Source organism: Zonotrichia albicollis, chromosome 11, assembly GCF_047830755.1.
Source record: "Zonotrichia albicollis isolate bZonAlb1 chromosome 11, bZonAlb1.hap1, whole genome shotgun sequence".
In the NCBI taxonomy this organism is placed as follows: Eukaryota; Metazoa; Chordata; class Aves; order Passeriformes; family Passerellidae; genus Zonotrichia; species Zonotrichia albicollis.
Window position 1 is genome coordinate 2073930 of NC_133829.1, and position 21815 is coordinate 2095744.

The 21815-nt window shown below is 43.8% G+C and overlaps 1 protein-coding gene across 10 annotated transcripts in view; it reads left to right on the forward strand.

The window, feature by feature from the left end:
* MEGF11 (multiple EGF like domains 11) overlaps positions 1-21815 on the forward strand; it is a 276771-nt gene that overhangs the window by 136145 nt on the left and 118811 nt on the right. For 8 of the 10 annotated variants that reach the window (XR_012582071.1, XM_074549142.1, XM_074549141.1 and 5 more), the window contains one exon: positions 17660-17734. The exons of the other annotated variants lie outside the window; for them this stretch is intronic. Coding sequence is in view for 7 of the 8 variants with exons in the window: in XM_074549142.1 (XP_074405243.1) it covers positions 17660-17734 (75 nt within the window). In the remaining variant the exon portion in view is untranslated. The remainder of the gene's footprint in view (positions 1-17659; positions 17735-21815) is intronic. 10 annotated transcript variants of the gene reach the window in all.

Sequence of the window (21815 nt, forward strand, 5' to 3'; positions counted from 1 at the left end):
TCAATTTATTTTCATTAAATTTTCCAGTTGCCTGGAATATCAGGAAACAATGTGATCCACCTGGGTTTTCTGCCTTGTCTCAGACCTGAAAGAAATTCTCTAGTCCACAAATGATCAAGATTAGTATTTGCTTTGCTTTCATGAAAGGTTACCTGTAGAGTGCCTCACATTCATTGGGAAATTTATTTCCTGATGAATCCAATTTACATTAATGTGGGCTCATTAAAAGATAATTATTGTGCTGAGAAGAGGACCACAGCATCCATCAATAGAACATCTGTAATTGTTTTAGTCGTATGATAAAGAGATAATTCTGAGTTCAGCTTTTCATAATGCCACTCTTATAAATGTCAAAACTGGATCCTTATTGTAGCAGCTATGGCAAAACTTAATTACTCTGATAATTATTATCAAGAAGCAGATGTCTCGCACCAGCTCACCTTCTCTCCATTAGCACAGTATAGAAACCTTTAATGTTTTAACAATCAGGACTTTGAAAGAGACTACAAGGGTCATAAATGTTAAAATATCTGGAGCAGCCAAGCTTTGCTTGGAGGGAATTAGCACTTTTGAAGGCAGCATTTGGAAAGCTGTTATACAGTGGTCCAGCTGCAAAACTCTTCAGTTTCCCAGCATTGGAATAGATTTAGTGAAGGTACTAGAGAGCAAATTTGGTTTTATCTGATGAAGTTTGCTCCACACACTGAGTTCTGGTTGTGTTAGCAGGCTCACCCTGATTAATGCTACATAACAATAAATAACAGATCCTTGCAGTTGTAGACCTCTATACCTTCTTGTTCCAAGTGTTTCATTAAGTAACTAATTAAGCATCAGAGCACCTGAATAAACTGGGAAGATGCCCTATGCAATAGAGTTCATGGTTTTTAGCCTTGATAATTTCTTCTTGGTGTAGGCAAACACACACTTGGTAATAGGGACAAAAAAAATAAAGGAAATGAACAGTCAGGAGGAAGCAGAAGGGCAGATAAAGGATCCAGTCCAGAGCTGGAAATGAGTGGAAATGGTGTGTGAGGTGGTGGGGATGTCCGTGTGTGCTGCTGGCAGAACAGGTAAAGTCTCACCTGGCAGGAGGAGCGCAAGAGCCAGCAGAAAATTCCCTCCCAGGGATGCCCTGGGGCTGCAATTCCGTGCCTGGGAGTGGAACTAAAGGGACAAACAGAGCTCAAATTGTCCCTTCCACCCAAGGGCCATCCATCCTGCAATTCTGTGATGCCACACAGGCGCCTCCGTGGCAGCAGCAGCTCTGCCATTCCATGTGCATCTCTCTAGTGAGCACTGGGTAAATTCTCTGCCTCGCTGGGTAATTTATTCAGAAAAAAAATATTTACTGATGCCTCTGACAGTCAGAAAACCCAGACAGTCAAGAGTGAATTCATAAACAAACCGACTACAGAGGCTCTAAATGTCCAGCCAAAAAAAGGAGAGAAAAAACTCAGCACCATTTGATTCAAAGAATATGCATTAAATTCTCATTCCTAAGGTTTCCTTTCTAGTTTTCACTTGCAGAAGGCACAGGTAATTGTAAGGACATTTTTCAGCCTGAAACTTTGCTCATCTGTTTGAAGAACACTCTCACTAGGACCTGAGTCACGCGCCCAGGTTTGGAGTAGCAGCTGCAATCTAGCACTTTGATTAAGGTAGTCTAATTTAAAATTACAAATGTATTTTTCAAACCATTCTTTCAGCTCTGCAAATGCCGAGATTCTTTGTGAAGTGTAATACAGTTACTTTTATGTAGTAATACAGTTCTCAGTGTGTCTCAGATAACATCAGGCTCTTACATATTCTGACTAGGCAATGAATTTCAGTTAATAATGATGTTTGGGACATTAGCACCTTTCATCTGGAAATACTGAAGAAATACAAAAACAATACAGAAAGCTCAGAGCAGGATTTCTGATGGGCTGACCAAGGCACGAAATGTGGGCCGTGATTCATGTCTCACAGTGGGTCAGGCTCTTCTCTTTCCACCCCGGGCTCTCAGATCGTTCCCTGTACAATGGGCTCGGAGCCAGATCTAACATTGTATTTTTATGGCACTGCAAAGCACAAACCACCTCCTACTGCTTCTTACATTTCACAAAGGTGGGAATATGACTGCGATCCTGCTCGACTCAGGAGTTCATCCATATTTAGAAAGGCATTTAGCACGTCCCAGGCCAAGTTTACATATGAATATGCATGGCTTGAAGCAAAGCAAACGCTGTAAGACCAAGGCAGCTCGCATGAGGGAACATCCAGTGCTGTGACGGCTGCAAGGCTGAGCAGAGCCAGTCTGGCGCTTCTTGGGTTGGGCTGGACTGGATGATGCACAACCTGCTCAGGTGTTTCTGTGCTGTGAATTTCAGTTCAAAGGTGATGATGGGCAAATATAACCAGGGTGAGCCTGCATCTGTCAGGTCAATTAACAGCAAACCTCAGCTCCTTGCACTTGTGGGAGTCTGAAGAGAATTTCTGGCCTTTTTCTGTCCCATATTTAACCCTGGGCTTGCTTCTTACAGGCCTAGACAGACAAGGGCATAAAGTTGTCCCTCAGCCTTCTTTTCTTCAAGCTAGACAAACCTGAAGTCCACAGCTGCTCTTCATTCCAGCCCTTAAATGGCAAACACTCTAATTACAGCGCATTAAGCTGGATCTAGTTGTGAGAAAAAAAAAATAAATTGCAGACAGCATAATAAACTACAGCTTAGAAGACAAAGTGGAACCCAGGCCCCTGGCTGCCCCAGCTGAGCGCGTCCACACTTCCCTGCTGCTCTGCCCCACAGCTTCCTGGGCCCCATGCTCTGCAGAAAAAGTCTTTGCTGAAGATATCCAAAAGACACACAGCATCATTTTACTGGAATTACTGCAGAGACCAGAGTTGTCATGAATCCACCGGTGCTGATCACTGAGATAGCAATGCTGTTTCCACACAGGATTTTTTATCTTCAACCATCCCATGATTAGAAGAAAGTTCTGTATATCACAGTGAAAAGCAGGGATCCTTGAGTTCCCTCCAATATTTTTAAAGGCTATCACTATCACAGATAGGGCAGAGGAAATGTACCTGTCTGTGGAAAGTTAGATGGAAATAGATACAGACTGTAGCTGCAGCTGAAATAATGACTGAAGGAGCTGTCTTAGATGAAGAGCACACTTCAGAAATACCCTGTCGCAGAGCATTTTTTTCTGAAGTTAAGCCTAGACAGAATCTCTCCTAGGAATAGGGAAAATTGATTTGCTTACTGAATTGCTCACAGGAAAAGCTGATGTTGAAAGTTAAAGTAATTACAAAGAATGGAAAACAATTGGGTCCAAATCAGAAGGTTTTTTAAAATTGCTGCTCCTGCCTTTGACTTAGGCAGTAATGCAGGGGTCTGTTCCCTTCACAGCGAGGATTTGGAATGCATAAAGACCTGAGCACTCATTGAGCATACATGGTAATGTCTGAAAAACAGATCTATAATTTCTTTCTTCTCCCTCTTGCTTGGTTTACCAAGGTGTCCCTGGGGTGCTCATTGTTAAACATATTCATAGAAGTCCTCCAACTCTAAGAGAAGTGAAAGATACAGAGAAAAATCCCGCTTTTGGTTAAAGCTGAGCAGCACCAGCAGAATTTGCCAGTGGCTCAGCTCCTCCCTCGGTGTAAATTAGCACTTACAACTCCAAATGGAGTTTTGTAGTTTCCACCAGCTTGTTCTGCTTGCAGCATTACAAGTGACAGCTGAGTTTGGCTCGTCCTGCTAGAACAAATAGGAAAAGGAGAGAACAAAATATCTTTTGCCAGCACTTTCCAGATGATCTTTCTTTGTGATAGAAGTGTTTGTATTTTATTAAGTGCCTTTTTCACACAGTCCAGCTACTTTTTCTTGAGCCTACAGAGGGAAGACACAAGCAGATCCTCAATGGGGGCCAATTGATGGTGATTCAGCAGTGAAATGGACAAATTCTTACAGCACAAACCTGTAACTCCTCACCTGTAGCCATCAGCGTTGTCACTGTGAGGTGGGGCTGCTGGAGCAGCTGAGAATGCGCCTGAATTATGCAGTGACCTGACACAGACTGGAATTTCCCCACTGAGGAAGCCCCTGCTTGCTGTAGTGGTGATTATGCAACCCCAGCTCTGGTTTGTTGCTCTTTCCTTTCCTTGTGTTAGAAAACAGCAGGTGTACTCTGCAAATCTGCACTTTCCTTATGAGATCTCCATCTTGTCTTGCTTTAAAATCTATATTATGTGAAATGTCAACCTGTCCACTTTTGTCACTGTGGATACTATCAATATCAGGTTAATAACAATGACTCCATGGGAACTGGGGTGGGTTAGCTGAAAAACTCCGCTGATTGAAAAAGAGCTAAGAGCCATGCCATCCTGTCACCTTGCAGAGTGACAACGCTCCCTGCTCAGCCTTCACTTCTCTTCCATTTCATCTCCCACTGCTGCTCTGACAGCTCCCACAAGGACCCAAAGGCTGGAGAGGGCTTGGCCAGGCAGCTCATCCCCATTCCCTGAGCTGCAGCACATGGGGGATCATCACACTCCCACTTCTGCTGCTCTGGAACATTCTCCTTAGGAATCTCTGCCTGCAGGGACTCACCAGACCCCACGTAAGCAAGCAGAAACATCAATGCTATTTTTAAAATGGCTCTAACCTTCTGTTGTCCTCATCATTGATTGGTGATTGGAAAAAAAAGAGCAGAGTAGGATTTGATAGGTGACCTCTGACATGAAGGAATACAGCAGTGCACAGGCAGAAAGGGAAAGAAAGAGGGGGGAAAAGACAAAGGAGAAGGTTTTAGGCACCTATAGTGCATCACATGCACGTATATGACTGAGAAAGTACAAGAAACCATATGTTTCTTATTCCAATTGTCCTCTGCACCCTTCTCTCCGAAGAGGGGATAGTAATGAAGTTTTATTACACATAAAATTAGCTTCTCTAAGTGCTACCATTAACTAGATAATAAAAAGAGTTGCCTGAATCTTGCAAAAGAATTGTTTTTTAAAATGTCAGTTAATTGCTAAATGACTCCAGCTCCTTTCCAACTACTTTATCTTTGCAACAGTGAAGACTTCAGCAAGTGACTGAGAGGTTTTATGTCCCTCTTCTTCATTCCTTGCAAGGGAAGGCAAGAGACAGAGGCAGCCTCTTACACATTGCAGCAGCTTTTGGTGTTGGAGCATCCAGTCTGTTCCTGGCCCTAGGACAGACTGAGCCACCAAATAACAGCTCCTTGGGGTGTTCAGGGCTCTCCCAGGCTCTGGTCCCACCTGGATGTTCCAGCAGGAAGAGTTACCAAAAAAATTATCACAAATATGCTTTGAAATATAACTGTACATCAAAAGGAGGCTTCTTTGGGTTGCTGGGGATGGGTCTGTAAGCCCTGAGTTGGGGTTTAAACTGTTTCAGGTGAGGTGCTCTTCCCTGGAGCCAGGGATGGACCAGCAGTGAACAAAGGAAGTGGAATGAGGCAGAGATGGGGGAAGTTGCACACCAACAGCAGCAAAGCCCTGTTTGGATCCCCCTTCAGGCACGTTCATTACTTGTGGTTGGGGATATTGGTGTGAGGCTGGGATCCCATTCCTGCAGCCCCTGACTCTGCTTGGCTTTGCCCAGCTCCAGCTCTGTGAATCCCTTTACATACGCTCTCCTTGCTCTGTTAAACCCAGCTCAACAAAGCTTTCCAGAACAGGTTTAACATTAATCTCATACTTTGAAATAGTTTCAATTGAAGCCTATGGGTGTCTGGCTGGTGTAAGTGCTGCTGTTATGAGCAGCTTTGGAAAAGCCCAGCAGTTGTGTGCCTAATGCCTGAGCATCCCCATGCAGAGACCTCTGACTTGAGAGCAAAGGATCCCAGGACATTGGAGAAGCCTTTCTGGGAGCAAAGGATCCCAGGACATTGGAGAAGGCTTTCTGAGAGCAAAGGATCCCAGGACATTGGAGAAGCCTTTCTGAGAGCAAAGGATCCCAGGACATTGGAGAAGCCTTTCTGGGAATCCCAGGACATTGGAGAAGCCTTTCTGAGAGGAAAGGATCCCAGGACACTGGAGAAGGCTTTCTGGGAGGAAAGGATCCCAGGACACTGGAGAAGGCTTTCTGGGAGGAAAGGATCCCAGGACATTGGAGAAGCCTTTCTGGGAATCCCAGGACATTGGAGAAGCCTTTCTGGGAATCCCAGGACATTGGAGAAGCCTTTCTGAGAGGAAAGGATCCCAGGACACTGGAGAAGGCTTTCTGGGAGGAAAGGATCCCAGGACATTGGAGAAGCCTTTCTGGGAATCCCAGGACATTGGAGAAGCCTTTCTGGGCTTTCTGGCTTTATCAACAGCCCAAAGCACCATCAGTAATAGAGAACTGCATCCCTGTCTCTTCCACATCTCCTTATCTTTCAAGAGTTCTGTTTAGATTATGGTATAAATCAGTATGAGTCAAGTTTGACTTTGTTTTATCCAAGGATGATAAGCTCTTCTCATCCTATACAGGAAAAAACACTCTTTGCCATCAAATCCTGTCATCTTTATCCAGTTTTTCTTGGATGAAATGTCTGTGGGACTCAAATGTCAAGGTTAGTTCCAGTTTTCTTAAAATCTGACAGGATCTCATATCAAATGGGTGGAATTTTCTCCAGCAAAAAGGCCTCATCTAGGCTGTGGCCAAACTCTGCACTAAGTTTTAATAGGGAGCTCGGAGAATTAATTAGGTATGTAAAAATTGTTGGCAGTAATGAGAACTCATGTCCATCTCCAAAGCTGGAACCTGTGGTTGAAGAGAAGAATTGCTTGGGAAGACATCCAGCACTGGTTGTTTTATGTGAGATCCCAGTGACTTCCATGGGAATTCCTTTATGGAAAGTCAGTGGGATATGGCACCCTGGGCATTGCTCTTTAAGAGGCCTTAAGGACTTCAGTGATTGCTGTGACTTCAGCTGCCCCACAAGACAAGGGACATGGTCTGAGCCCCAGGATGTGGTTCTGGGCTGAATGTGTGGGAGGAAAGCCAGGTGAGAATTAAGTGGGTTAGGAAGTGCTTGTGAATAAACTCCTCACCCTACACTGTCAAATTGGCTCTTCCAGATAGATCCACAGAAAAAACCCATTTGACTCAAGTTTGCAGAGTTATACCATATTCCTGAGACAATTTTCCACGTCCTGGCACATGAAGATGTAAATTTTCTTTAGGTGTGCTGACGGTCCTTCTGAAGAGAGATCAGAAGAATCTTAAATGCCTTAAAGCAAATCAAGCTCTCCAGATATGGTTGTGCTTTTGAATATGCAAAATATCATGACTGGAAGGTCTTTTAGCCAGAAGTCTCTGAGCTGATGTTGTTCAGGCCGTTGACAATTCCATTTTCTCTTCCCACAGTGCAGATGTTCACAGTGCTGTAATGCTATTTATGGGTAAAGGAAGATGCTATTACAATACTCTGGTAATGAAGGGAGAGTTCTGTGGGTTCATTGCTTCTTTGTTAAATACAAAGCCCAATAAAGGGATTTGGAAGATGTCTGGGAGGGATAACTAACAGAGAGAGAAAAAATAGGGAAAAGGAGAGACTGATGGAATGGTATAGATCAGAACACACACAGGCAATTCCCTCTGGTTTATATTCTGATCACACAACAGTGTTACTCTGCAGTAACTCCTTGAAGCTAATAGTTTATAAAACAAAATTAGTCTGGAGAGAAAAGCAGGTATTACACAATTGTAAAAGGGGAAGAGGAATTTGACCTCATCGAGAGACATTAGTGAGGAATAACTGGAGGGAAACTCTCAAAAGTCTAACATTGCACTTTGAAAATGGATATAGGATCTGTGTAGCTGTGATGGCAGAACATGCCCAAGTACAAGGGGCTTTGTGCAGCTCCAGGGCCTGGGTTTGTTGATGCCCCACACGTGCTCCAGCAAAGCCACAACCACCTCAGACAGCACAGAGAAATCTGCTGCAGCATCAACAGTTTACACTCAAACCCAGTCACACATCAGCTTTTAAACTTTATATCACTTCTGAAAGTAAGATTTAGATTCCTGATATAAAGAACTTTAAAAAATGTTCTTCTGCAGAAAGATTCTTTCTGAAGATTCTTTCCTGGGTTATGTGGATGTTGCCTTTGGCTGCTGGGGCCAGTTAAAAGTGGCAGTCGCTGCACTGGGTTTGCAGGGCCAGGTTTGGTTGTGGGGGACCACAGGAGTGAGAAGGTTCTGTGAGAAGCTGCCAGAAGCTCCCCTGTGTCCCATGGAACCAACGCTGGCCAGATCCAAGTCAGACCCAGCACTGGGCAAGGCTGAGCCTCTCAGGGCTTTACTGGAATAACAGTTGGGATGGGGAAAACCCCAAACCTGTGCGGTTGCAGTTGGTGGGAGGGGTGAAGGGAAGAGCTCTGCAGTCCCTGAGGTTGTATTTTCTGTCCCCTGTCCAGGCAAGGAGGGCAGTGCCAGAGTGGCTTTGGAGGGCACCTGGTGCCACCAGGGACACCCCCCGGGCACTGCCCAGGCAGCCATTTGGACTCTCTGTTTGCCAAGCTGTCCTGGAATGATTGGTGATTTCAGGATGTTGTTTTCTAAAGAAATTGGAAATGCTGGGAAATGAACTCCTAAAATGCTGTGTAATGTGTGTAACTCTTTTCAAAAGAGTTTTGGAGTATCAGCTCTTTGAGGAGGTGAGCACTGTGCATATTAAAACGATGCCTTTTCAAAGCTCTGAGCTGTTGCTAAAATGTTACAATAAAAAAGTCATTCCCTCCCAAACACATTACCAGTTAATGCAAACACAGGATTTTTTAAAAAGCCATTCCATTCCTTGGTGCTGAGAGCAAGGAAGCAATGCAGAGGCTGCAGCCTCCTGCCAGTGACCTCCTGTGTGCCTCAGTGTTCCCTGGAGAGGAGCAGCACGCTGGGGCTGGGGCTCTCATTAGGGGACAGCAGGCAGGAAGAGCTCCAGAACTTTGAATGGGGTCAAGAATACCTTTTGATCAACTAACAGAGGCATCTTAGGATGAAAGTCATGAATGTTAAAAGCCATTTCAAAACAGCATTGGAGTAGTATAAGCAACACTTCAAGCACCTGAGATCAAATATGCAATTGTTTTGTGGAAATTCTTGATCAAAGGGACAGCAGCTCTCTGCCTGCTGCTGCATCACCAGGCTGTGAGAGGGGGAAGAGAGCACCAAAATTCAGGTGTAACAGACACGGGCAGCTGCACCCTGCAGGATACATCCCCACCTCCAGCACTACAGGAAACAACAGAAGTATTTTCCTACTTGAGTTCCAGATGCAGGGAGAAAAAAGGATGTTACCAAGGGGAAAATGCAATATGCTGACCATCTGGTGAGGCACTTGCAGGCAGGGTGAGATCTCAGCTACAGGAATGGATCCCCCACATCTCTCCCAGCCAGACTGCCAGGCAGCAGAGATGCAGCAGAGATTTGGCTATTAAGAGGTGCTGTGAAATACCGCGGTACTTGAGAGGATTAACATAACCAAGTGCAGGCTTCAGCTGCTTGACTCTTTGTATGCTTTGCACTTATGTAACATAATGTAGCAATAAATAATGTAGTATTGCATTAGACCATATGTTGAACATTAGCAGGAGTGATGTCACACACTAATTACTGTGAACAAATGACCTCTGATTTCAAATCCATTGTTTCAGAAATGTGCAAATGTAACCCTGTTTAAATGAGAAGGACAGGCAGGTCCTTGCTGAGGAGGCTGCTGTGAGGTCAGGCTGGGTCAGTCCATGGGATTGGGATCAGCAGGGTCCCTGGGCAGGCGCAGGACAGAGCTGGAGACCAGCACAGCTCCAGCTGAGCTCGGGCAGTGGCTGAGGGTGCAGGGCTGGGCTGAAATGCAGCCTCTGGCTCCCTGGGCTGTGGGTGGGGTCCCAAGGGAGGCTGGGCAGGGCTGTCCTGTGCTCCCGGGACCCCGAGAGAACAGCCCAGTACCGAGAGCAGGACTGGAATGGCCCTGCTGGGGATGCTCTCCAGTGAGGAGAGGAGCTTCCCCACTGTCAGGAGCACTTTGGACGTCACTCCCAGCTGTGCTAACCTCTGCAGAGTGCCTGGTGTGCCAGGTCATGCACAGAATCCATGCTGGAAGAGACCCACAGGATCATCCAGTCCAACTGTGTGACATTGGTTCAGTTTGACCAGAATTTGGCTTTTGCTTACCAAACGGAACTTCCTTTCCAAGCTAACTTTTTAACCATCCCATCTTTCAGAACCTTCCTCAGAGGAATGGGTCAAATTTGGAACACCCTGTCAATGCCAAATTCTCTCCCTTGTGCAATGCAGAGGTTACATTGGTGTTCGGCCTTTAGATTCTGAAAGCAGTGTAACAAACTAATGTTTACAGACTATCATTCCTTATTTCTCTCCTTGGAATCAGGCACAGCATAGATATTTTTGATAAATTATTAAATATATCCACCTGGTAGTCAGGTTGAGCAGTGTTCATCCTAAAGGCTCAAAAAATAGCACATTGCAAGTGCAGTTTTTACTTATTATGCAAGACTTCTTCTGCAAGCAGAAGTGAAGAGTGGGAGAGGTGGAGATACAATCCCATGTGTTGATGGAGTGATTACTTCAGGAATTCATTTATGTTTGCTAAAAAACTTTATGCAGATTTGTCCAGGTCATTTGGAGCTCTGCCTCTCAACTGTGCACATGCTGAGGATTATGAAACCCCACTGAGTTCTCATCTTCTGAATTCCTTTTATCTTGTTTTCACTTTGGACTGCATCATACTGAAATTTAGTGGGAATATGTTACTTCCCTAACTGCAGAGTTACCATAATGCATTTAACATGGCCTGCATATCAATTACATTCCTATAATCATGGATTAAAGAGTCTGGAACAGCTCATATAAAGAAATCAAGAATTTAGTTAGGTTTTATAACTGTGGGCTTAGAGTCAGTGAGAAATAAAAATGCATACAGACTTGGTTTTCCTTCTCTTCCCTTCCTTGGGCAGCTGCCCAAATGTTGCATCTCTGAGTTAGAAAAAGGAGTTGGGTTTGGCTGCTGTACAGATTCCACATTCACTGAGCTGCTTTCTTCATTTAGTGAGCGCTCTCTCTGAGCAACACTGGCCACATTCATCTTTATTAGGCTGTAATGGGAGGCACTGCACGGGAAGCCTTGATCCTGAGCTCTGCATAAAACTGCAGCTTGCAGATGCTCTAATCCTACCAGCTATTAGCTCAATAAATTTATAATTGATATCTAGGTGTAAGTCTTCCACATCACCTACCTGAAAGCAAGAGTTATGAAATTTAATAAACTGCCTGTGTCCTTGGAGCTGTGATCTCCCTTCATGGGGGAGAACAAAATGTCCATCAGTGCTCCTGACAATTACTAGAATCGTTGTTAATGTACTATGAGGAGTAATTCGCCATCAGGGCAAGCTCTGAGACACAGCAGGCAAATTTAAAATATTTTATTGTGCTAATATTACAGTTACAAGTGATATTTTAAAGCAATTTGCCATGATAATGTCAATGCAGTGCTAAGTAGTTCCTTTTAATGCTGTTCACAGAGAAGCTGATACCCACACAGATGCAGCAAGGCCCCTGAAAGACTGGCTTAATGCAAGGGAAAAAGCAAAATCAGTGTGCTGCAGCACAGTTGTGAGGAGAAAGGTGCTGGGTGGGTTCTGGAAGGGGCCTGAGACCGAGCAGTGCTGAGGAACAGATGGAGCCAGGACACACCAGTGACTCCACCATGGAACTGCTGCAGTGCAATTCGCATCTTTCTCTTTCTACGGAAAACAAAATGCTATAATCATATGCAAAAATAGTTAACTGTTACCTCCAGGGCACTATTTCACCACATTTCTAGGATATTAAGACAAACTAATCATGTCTCTAATAAAGAAATGCTGGTTTTCCTCAGCACTATGCAAGGGAAGAAGCATCTTCCTGGAGGTGTATATTTGATGAACTGCAGCACTGATTATTTGATTGATTTGACTATCAGAGAGGTTATAATAATAATAAACCAATTCAAGACATCATTAACTAGCAGAGCATTTGAAATAATACAAATGAGACAATGATTCATGGGCATGTTCAGATTTATTTTTGAGGACTGTTGGGTCTTTAGGTATTTAGAGCCAGTTTACACAGAATTATGGACACTTATGAAATGCTGTTTTCTGAGAGAAATTATTGATCATATCTGGTTTGGAACCAAGCAGAAAACAAAAACAGCATCTAGAACATCAAAATATCTCCAGATGGAGTTAGAAAAATGCTGAAATTTGCAGAGAGCTCAGCACAGGGTAAGAGTGGGAACTACCTTCAGCACCAGATATTGGACAATTAGTTACCTGAAATTTAATTTGGAAGGCTTTGGAAAAGAAATGGTTCTTTGTTATTTTGTGCTCCTTCACCTATAGGTGTCTTTAATTATGCAAATGTGTGCCTTAACACAGTTGTGGAGACAAATACTGGGGATATTTGTGAGTGCTGTGGATGCCTGGGGTAAAGGCTGACTTTTGAGACACATGCAAAGCTGCTGTGGGATGAAAGAAATGTAATTTCTAAATGCATTCATTTGATTGGTGAAACATCTGAGTTTCCATTGCTGTCCCCTGTAGTCCATATGAGTTTGCCTCCCCACACTGATGGTTTGAGGATCTTTAGCATAAACAAAGACTTTGTAATAATGGCTTCCCATCTCTCCTTCCTTCTGACACCGTGCACGTCCTTTACATCCAATGGGACAAACTGATCTCCTGCAGAGACTTTGGAAGCCACACAAGAGGCTCCTCTTCCCTTCTGAGCCTCACCTGAGACCAGGTGGCCTTAACGTGGCTGTTGGAGGTTTCATTCACATTTTCTACAATTCCTCTTTATTGCTGCAACAAAGGACTTCCTTTAACTAGGCCACCCATTACAGATCAGATACTTTTATCCTTTCTTGCCAGACACAAATTCTTTTCTCCTATCCATAATATTCTTCTCCTGTTTCTGCTTCATAATCAATGTAGGGAGTTTTATTAGTTCCAGGATCTAATTTAACATCAAAAGAATCAGCCCACCTCTCTGGTGAGTGAATGACTGGCAGACCTGATTCAGGGAGGACGTAAGGCACGCTTAGTATTTTATAGAACCAGGTTTTCTGTCTGCCAGCATCGCTGCCTTCAATGCAGGGAGAGCTGAGGGAAACCATGGTGGGTACAAAAGCAGCAGTAAAGAGTTTTTTGTGCCAGATCCCCAAAGTGTGCCTGTAAAATATTTCCTAAGGCAGCTCTCCATCACTGCTCGTGTTAAACCTTTTAAGTCCATGTGTAATCTGGTAAATCTTATTCATCCAGATAGATGGATTGGAATGAGAACTCACCCTGCGAGGAAAGACTGGCCTGGAGAAGATAACAGTTCTTATTTGTCATCCTCTGTTATTGTAACCATATTACAGGGGATAATGAAGTGCAAGGGACAGCAATTAGTTGGTGGCAGCACAAGTGATAAGCACAGCACCAGGACTTTCATATACTGTGGTGTGCAACGCAGCCTATTGATTTAACGGCGGGTTTTCTCCCTTTCACTCCAGTCAAAAACAGCACAGAGATTTATGTGAGCAGCACTGCTTTGGAATACAGATCAGGCTGGAGAAATGCTGGTGTGGATCTTTGGATGCTCACAGTTTAACAAACCCCAGCCTGGGTTAATTCATGAAGTGCTTTCCAAAGGGGCTGGATGCCCAGTGGGTCCCCAGTAGGGCTCCTTGGCTCTGCTGCTCACACCTGACTGCAGATTAATCTGCCTTTTAGCTGTGCCTGCGTGGAGCCACACATGCTCAGAGCCACCAGCAATGTGTCTCTCTCCAGGCCTCTCCCAACTGGGTCACCCTTCAGCTATTGCTCAGTGGGAAATTATTCCCTTTGAGATTCCCCAGCCGCTCCATGGGGCTGACTATTGTCATGTTCTGGCACTGAGATTGTTGAACAGATTATGGGCAATCTGTCAGTTCAGGCTGTTCAAGGAGAGATGAAAAATCAGACACGTGTTGCTCTCACACACTGAGCAATTCGAACAAAGACAACAGAAAAAATATTTTTCCCCATTTATTACTCCATTATTATTTCCTATTGTAATATGGCAAGCAAAGCATGAAGTGCACCTTGAATAAAGAGCTCTGATGATGTATGGCCCTTGACATTATCAAAATGTTCCTGTGGATCTCAGTGGAGAATAATTTCAGGTGTCTTGAGTCGGTTTTGATATTCAGCTGGGGAGACTGAGCCCCATCCCAAAAATCACCTTTGGTTGCACCTAGAAACACACTTCACTTGTCAGGGCTGAGGCCAATCAGCTACAGGGTGATGATGCATTTAGATTGGTTTGTAATTAATTTTATAAAATTAATATTAATAAATTAATCCAGTTTCCTGGAAACTTGAAAATTAAAATCTAGAAGAATTTATTGTTGATCTTGGGGGGGATTTTAAGATCAATTGAAGGCATAGCCTTTGAATACAACCAGGCCACCAAGATTGTAGGATTTCCTGCATTCCAGAAGTGTCCAAGGCCAGGCTGGATGGGGCCTGGAGCAACCTGGGCTAGTGGAAGGTGCAATGAGATGCTCCTGAAGGTCCTTCCCATCCAAAGCATTCTCTATTCCTCCCTCTCTAACCTTGAATTATGTAACATAATGAGTTGCAGGCTCTGCCTTGAGCAAGGTATGGCTTTTTTTTTGGCTTTGTCTCAGATAAATAATCATCTGCCAGAGAACATGTTTAATATTGTCACCTAATATTGTAGGTTAAAAAGAGAATTGCGTTGGAAATTTCATTCTGGTAAACAAGCAGTGAGATGACAAATGCCACAAACAACAACTCCAGTCACTGCAATGCTTAATGTTTTCTAGTCTTGGTTTTATATCAGCTTCCAATTACAGCTACAAAGGCAGAACCCCAATGCTGATGTAATTAGAAGACATATAAGCAAATTAAGAATTGAACAAATATTTCAGAGCTTAGAATAAACAATCCTAATAACCTTTTTTGCCATTAAAGAAGCCTATTTTTTATTCTAAATAAAGGACATTCTGGCAATGGCTGAACAAGGAGGGAAAAGTTGTGGGGAATTTGAGTTAGTGGGATGATTTACTGTGGGGCAAGAATTCCAGAGCCCTGGCCCTGGTTAAGATGGTTTCTCGTTGGCCAGGGCAGGCACTGGCTGGATCCTCAGCTCCTGGATTAAACCAAAAAGCAGCCCCATGGATGCTGCACCCCCTGTGCCCTCAGGCAGGTTGTAGGAGTAATGATCCAAAAGGGTTTAGGAGTTTTATTGCAGCAGGGAGGCAGCAGGGGTCAAATCTGCACCAGAAAACCTATAACTAAGTCTGTAATTCTTTTATGGGCAAAGCTGCAGGGATTTCTGCTTGATTAAGGATTGCATGATTGAGGCCAGTGACATTAACAGGCACAGTGTCCCCTCTGCATCTAAAATAGTGATCAAACATGACAGGAAAAGCCATGAAATAGCAAAATCCCAACACTTTCTTGCTGGTAAGAGTGGCTGCATTCTTCCCATCCTTCCCAGCTCCATAAATGGGATTTATTTCTTTTTTTTCCTGCCATTCAAGGCAATTTTTGGAACTTCCCTGTTGTATTTAATGCATACCTCTTGCCTGTCCAGGCTCTGCACTTGCCCAGCTTTGTTTTGAGGCTACATGATCAATAAATGTCACTGCTGAAGTGCTTTGCCAGTTCAGGTATCAGAAATGAAAACAGAGCTCCAGCTCTCTTTTACAGGTTGTGACAAATTGATTCTTTTTGGTCTGCCTTGCATTTCTCTCACTTCGTGTGTCTGAAGAGAGGGGGATTTCTCACAGCCCCTGCTGCTGGACCTGCCTGAATTCCAAGGTCCTTTCAAGATTTGTTATTAAATTTGTCTTGTGCTGATGTAAAAGGGGAAGTGGTGGGATTCTTATAATTTGAAACCATTTGTGTTCTGGCAGTTAAAAATACTGAAACAGAGACTGTCCATGCAGAATGAACCTGCACTTGTAATTACAATTTGTCCCTGAATACTCAGGGCTGTGCAATTAGGTGAGGAATTATATGCTTAAAGGACCACTTGGGCACTTTATGGCCAAATTAAAACATAACTATTCATAAGTACAGGTGCATATATATTTGCTTAAAAAGAAACAACAAACAATTATTGGATCCCCAGAGGAACATTTGTTCCCTTCCCCAGGAAATAACAGGACTGACTTGTGCTGAAGGAAGGATTTTTATCCTTGCTGCACAAAACCTTACCAGGATTGTTTTCCAATTACTGTTTTGAGCAACAGCACAAGTTCAGGAATGGATTAATCTGAAACTTTACTTGTAGCTCCCTAAAATACACCCACAGTTTATTTTACAGCCAGTTTTGCTGAGACACAGAAGTGCAGAGAATTTTGCCACTTGGTTTAGCTTCTTTTCCCCAGAAGTCCATTACAAACACTTGCTGTTCTTAAGAGTTTGTGACACATATGAAATGTAGAACTCACATTTCTTTAGAGTCAGTTCAAGAACTGAGTGTGCATTTTTGTCTGCTGGAATCTGGCCCCGAGATTTCCAATTCCTTTTGCTTAATTTCTGTGTTCTGAAAGTTTTTAAACTGTCAGCAAAGATGTTTTACCAGTCTTCACCTTATGGCAGGAACTGAACCCTGCTTTCATTAGGGGGTGGAAAGGGATGCCAGTTGGATTCTTTTTTCCTCAGGTCCCATAGGAGGAGGTTTGGGTGAGCAAAAGCTACCACTGCAAAAAAAAAAAGAGCAGGTGAAATATGTACCCAGTGAAAAAAAATCAGAAGAGCTTTACTCATCTATGCAGAACACATACAACACCTAATTAAATCAGGTTTCATTGAAATTAAAATAAACAGGCTGAATTAATGAATGCAGCTTGTGAGGAACACTCAGCTCCCATTGTGCAGGCAGACTTTACACGAGGCATTTTTGATAAGACATTCTGGGGGGCAGAAGCTGTCACTGCGTGTTTGCACCCTGGGGAAGGGCAGAGGACGGGACAGAGATCTCTGCGCTGGCACCTGGATGTGTCCCAGTCCTCTGCTCCCTGCTGGCTGACCTTTGGCAAGTCACATCTCATTGCTGACAGCTCTGAAAGCATTTTGTAGTCTCCTCAGGAGTAGCAATATTTAGGAACAAAGCATCATTGTCCCAGTAATGTGTGATTTGCGTGCTGCTTTATTCCACAGGATGGGGCTTAAACAAAATTTATGGGAAATGCTGGCTTGTGCTGGATCTCTGCACAGGAGTGAATCTTACCCAAGATCAATAGAGTCATTCCCCAGCCCTGTGGGTTTTGTGAGTGCCACAGCATAAAGGAATCAGCTCCTTCCCCAACAAAACACTATGCCTCTGCCATAATTGCTAAGCTTGGGAATTGGATAAATACTAAATTCTGGCTTTCCAGTGTTTTCCATTTCTTTGTGACCATTAATGAAATTACAGCCCTGCTAATAACAATGTGACATCCTGGCCGTGGGAAAGGTATGTGGGAAATGTCAGAAATGCAAGTTTGAGTGAAAAAGGTGCAAGTCGTCTCCTGTTGTTATCCTGCTGACTTCATCAAGGTTATACAGTGTTTTCAGGAATGCATGGGAAGGTATTTTCAAGTTATTATTTTGATTTTCCATAAGATTTGGCCACCTCTGATGGGCTGGAGGAGTCCAGCACCTCTTCGGCAGAGACTGGTGGAAACAGCAACTACAACAGTGAGTGGTTTCCAGCAAACCCGATGGCTCCTGTAGGGTGGTGGGATCTGAGGGAGCTGCCAGCCTGGCCCTGGGCATGGCTTCTCTCTTGAATGGCACCCAATGCTCTGGACCCCAAACCTGAGGGATGCTGAGGCAGAAACTGAAGGGAATTCAGTAGTTCCATGCAGTGTTTCAGTTAAAAGGGTCAGGTTTTTTAATTCATCCCAAACCTGTGCTTTAGGCAGCTGGATGGATGCAATTTATGGTTCCATGTCCTTAAATGCTGCACACTGTACCACAGGCCTGCCTGGTGCCCACCCGGGCTGTTTGGCACCTCCAAAACACCCCCTGGGGACACGAGACTCCTTCTGCTTCTCCCTTAATATGGTGTTCTGAGCTTAAAGAGATGTTAAAGCTTCTTCTGAGCACTAAAGACCTCATGGAGTTTTACATTAAACTAGCTCTAGGTCAGTATGTCCTGGCCATATTTCAGTATGGGTAAATCACAGGGCACAGGATTGGATGTTCTGGCTCATTTTATGCTTCATCCTCCTCATTCTGTTGTGTATCAGTAACACTCTGAGGACCAAATCTTCTGGCATCAGCTGCCTATGGTAGAACTGTATCTCCTTCTACCCAGAACCACTTTGATCTCATTTCCTTGTGCAAAACATCTACTGAGAGCACTCAGAGCAGGCAGGGAAAAGAGAACCTCAACTGTGTCGGTATTTGCTCCTTTAATATATTTTGGGATGTGTGTGGGTTTATTTACAAAGCATGTGTAGTTAAATGTCATTGAAAAATATAATTAAAAATCAATTAAGGGACCATTTTAAAAACAAGAGGTTGTAAAAATGGAATTTACAATAATAACCAGACTAAGCATTTGGCATTTACATGTCTGCACCAAATAGCAATTCCCTTGTTAGTTGTGCTTGAGTGACAAGGTACTCGCTTATCTCCTGGATATAAATTCCAATATTCTTGTTATTGCTGGGACAAATAAATACCTGCATAAAGACTTCTTGCACTGCCAAGTAACACCACCTGATTAAATTCAGACAATTGTTTTTTTTTGTTCTTGTCTGGGCCCAGTGCCAAAATGATCCCATTGTATGAAGGGCCAGATTTTGCACTCAGTTTATGCTCAGTTAATGCAAGGTAAATACTGTGCTAGCAATACAAATCTAAGCACAGAGAGACATTCTGAAATGTTTTCATTTCCTACATAAAAGCTGAACATACAGAACACATAGAAGCAAAAATGGAAGTGTATTTGGCCTATAACACAACATGGTGGTGAAGGGAATTGCTGTGACTAGAACTCTCCAGGGGGGAGGATATGAGGTGTGCTTGGAGCCTGGGAGGTACAGAAGTCCCTGTGACACATTTTCAGATAAAAACTCCCAGATAAATAACTGGCAATGTCTCCATAAATGCTCTGGAATGCCTGTATGTACTTGTGCAACTCATACCTGCATGCTCTAGATCTGGCTTTAAATGGTAAAAGAGCTCAAGGGCTGTGTTGCTGTGGGATCAAATATCCAAGATTTATAACCAAGCCTGAAGTTTTTTCTTTGTTGATACTCATCCCCTTCTTTCTCCATCTTCATCATGAACAGTTGAGGGTATTCCTGAGATTCTTGTAAAAGAGGTGGGGATTAAATATCTAAAAAGCATTTTAAACATCATGAGCCCATAGGAAACACTGGAATCAGTGGCAGTGTCCATCTGGGATGGTTCCATGTTGAAGGGCGTGGGGCAGGATCCCCTTGGGAAGCTCTCTGCCTGTGCCTGTGTGCACATCCTTCTGTTCCCGGCAGTACTGAGGTGAGTGGTTGGTTCTCCCAGAGGTTTGGAGTCGGCCTGGAGAGCAGGAGTTGTGCTGAGAGCAAAGTGCCTCCTGTGGGCCAGGGGCAAGGCTGCTGGTGGCTGCTGCACGGGGCCATTTCTCTCAGGTGATGGATTAGAGATCTGTGATATCCCACAGCCTCCTGTCTGATTCTGTGCTGATTGGGTTCTCTCCTGTGCCTGGCTTTGGCTTCTGCGATTTAGCTCTCATTCCTCATTACGTGCACAGACCAAAATGAATCAAAACCCTCTTGAAAATCTGACATTGCAGCCCTTTACAATTTGGATGACATGGAGAGTCTGTTTCTCCTATTTATGACTAATCAGAGGTTTCATATGTGCCACCCCGTGCTCTCATCAGTTCAAGATGCAGAAATCAGCCCCTTTCTTTTACCATTGCATCCTTCTTTGTCTCTGAAGATCTCCATTAAAATCTTACTGTAATACTCAATCTGCATTTTTCCCAGTTTTCAGATCCATGGATACACTGCAATAACACACTTACACTTATTTTGTGAGGAGGGCTTACTGCAAGTATTTCATTTCATTTTAAGGATTTCTTCCCTCATTTTTTGGTCCCACAATTGAGACCATTCCCAGGAGTCATTGCCTGTGCCATCCCTGCACCCCTCCCAGCAGGCAGCACCCTGGTGCATCCCTCTCCAGACATTTTCCCTCAGATCCAGGCAATTTGTGCTCAGACTTGGATGGAATATGGGTTTTTTGTGTTCGCATATGAACATCTGCTTCAAATTCCCAAGCCAAGAAAGACAAGAAGCAAATTAAACTATTTGTTCTCCTTTCTGTCTCTTTAATATCAAAGTCATTCCTTACATGCTCCTTAAGCTTCCACTTTTGATCAGGAGATATTAAAAATGGATCTAAACAACTCACATCTTAATCGTATTCCTTTGTGAGCAGGGTAAGAGTGAGGGGAGCAGGGGAGAGAAGCCAAAGCTGCTTTGCTGCTTGTGCTCAGTAACCAACCAGCACCCAGCCCTGAATTCCCTGCCCTGAGCAGAGCACGAGGCCTCTGGAGCATCCTGCAGCTCCAAACCCATCTCTGCCTGTGCCGGAGCAGCCTGGGAATGATTCCCTGCCGCTCTATGGTGTGTGCTGGAGACCTGGAAAAGGGAGTTGGGAGGATGACTCAGACGTTCCTTCTTCCCCCTGGGCTTTCCTGCAGTGCCAGCCCAGCAGCCAAGTCGCTCTTCTGGGTGCCTCGGTTGCAAGTTCTCAAAAATCTCTTTAAGAAAATTCTATGAAATGTCTTTTAAGAAAAAGCAAAGAGAAACTTGAATGTTTTCACAATCCTGTGCAGATTTTGGAAAAGATGTCATTCACTTCAGGAGAAAAACCATTAAGTTATGGTGCTATTTGGATGCAATAAATGAAAAATCAAAAGAATAAAATAAGGTTTAGCATTTTACAAGAAATTGTTCATTCTACACAAACCTGATTTCATTCTGTGATGAAATCACAGATTTAGTTGCAAGTTCTATTAGAGTAGCTGTGCAAATAAAATAAATTTTTTTGACATGTTTGATTCAGTACTGAAGGATATTCTGATTAAAAAATCAGCAGTATACAATTATCAACAACATGTATTAATAATTGAATAAAACCTAAATGACAGATCTCAAAAAGCAGCTGTCAATGTGGAATAAACATCAAATGTATTTCTGGTGGGTTTCTGCTATTTCACTTACTCCTATAAATATTTACATTACTGATATAGGAGTAAATATGGAATCACTGCAGCAAAAAATTGTGAATGACAGAAGAACTAGCAGAGTGGTGAGTGCTGATGGGCATAGTGTTCACACAGAGCCATCTAAACCAGCTGACAAATTATTTTAGCATTTCTAGAGGAAGGCTGAAATTTATCTCCATATTATTGACATCCCTGCCCATGGCAGGGGTTGGAATGAGACTGTTTAAGGTCCCTGTGAACCCAAACCATTCTGTCCTTTCCAGCCAAAGCCTTTCTATATTTTTTTGGATTTTCTTATTCCCTTCAGGGAGTTGTGCTTGTTTCTGTGGGCAGTGAAGGCTCTGGGCACCGAGAGATCTGCATGGCAGTCAGGAGATGCCAGTTTGCCAAGGAAACGGGAGCTTTGTCCTTGGGCCCGGTGATTTTGTGGCCCGAGGCTGAAATTCCACATCCCGGTACCCAGCGCTGCCGCCCTGCGGGCTGTGCCCACGGCCCGGCGGGCCCTGCCCCGCTCCCCGGAGCTCTCTGTCCCGC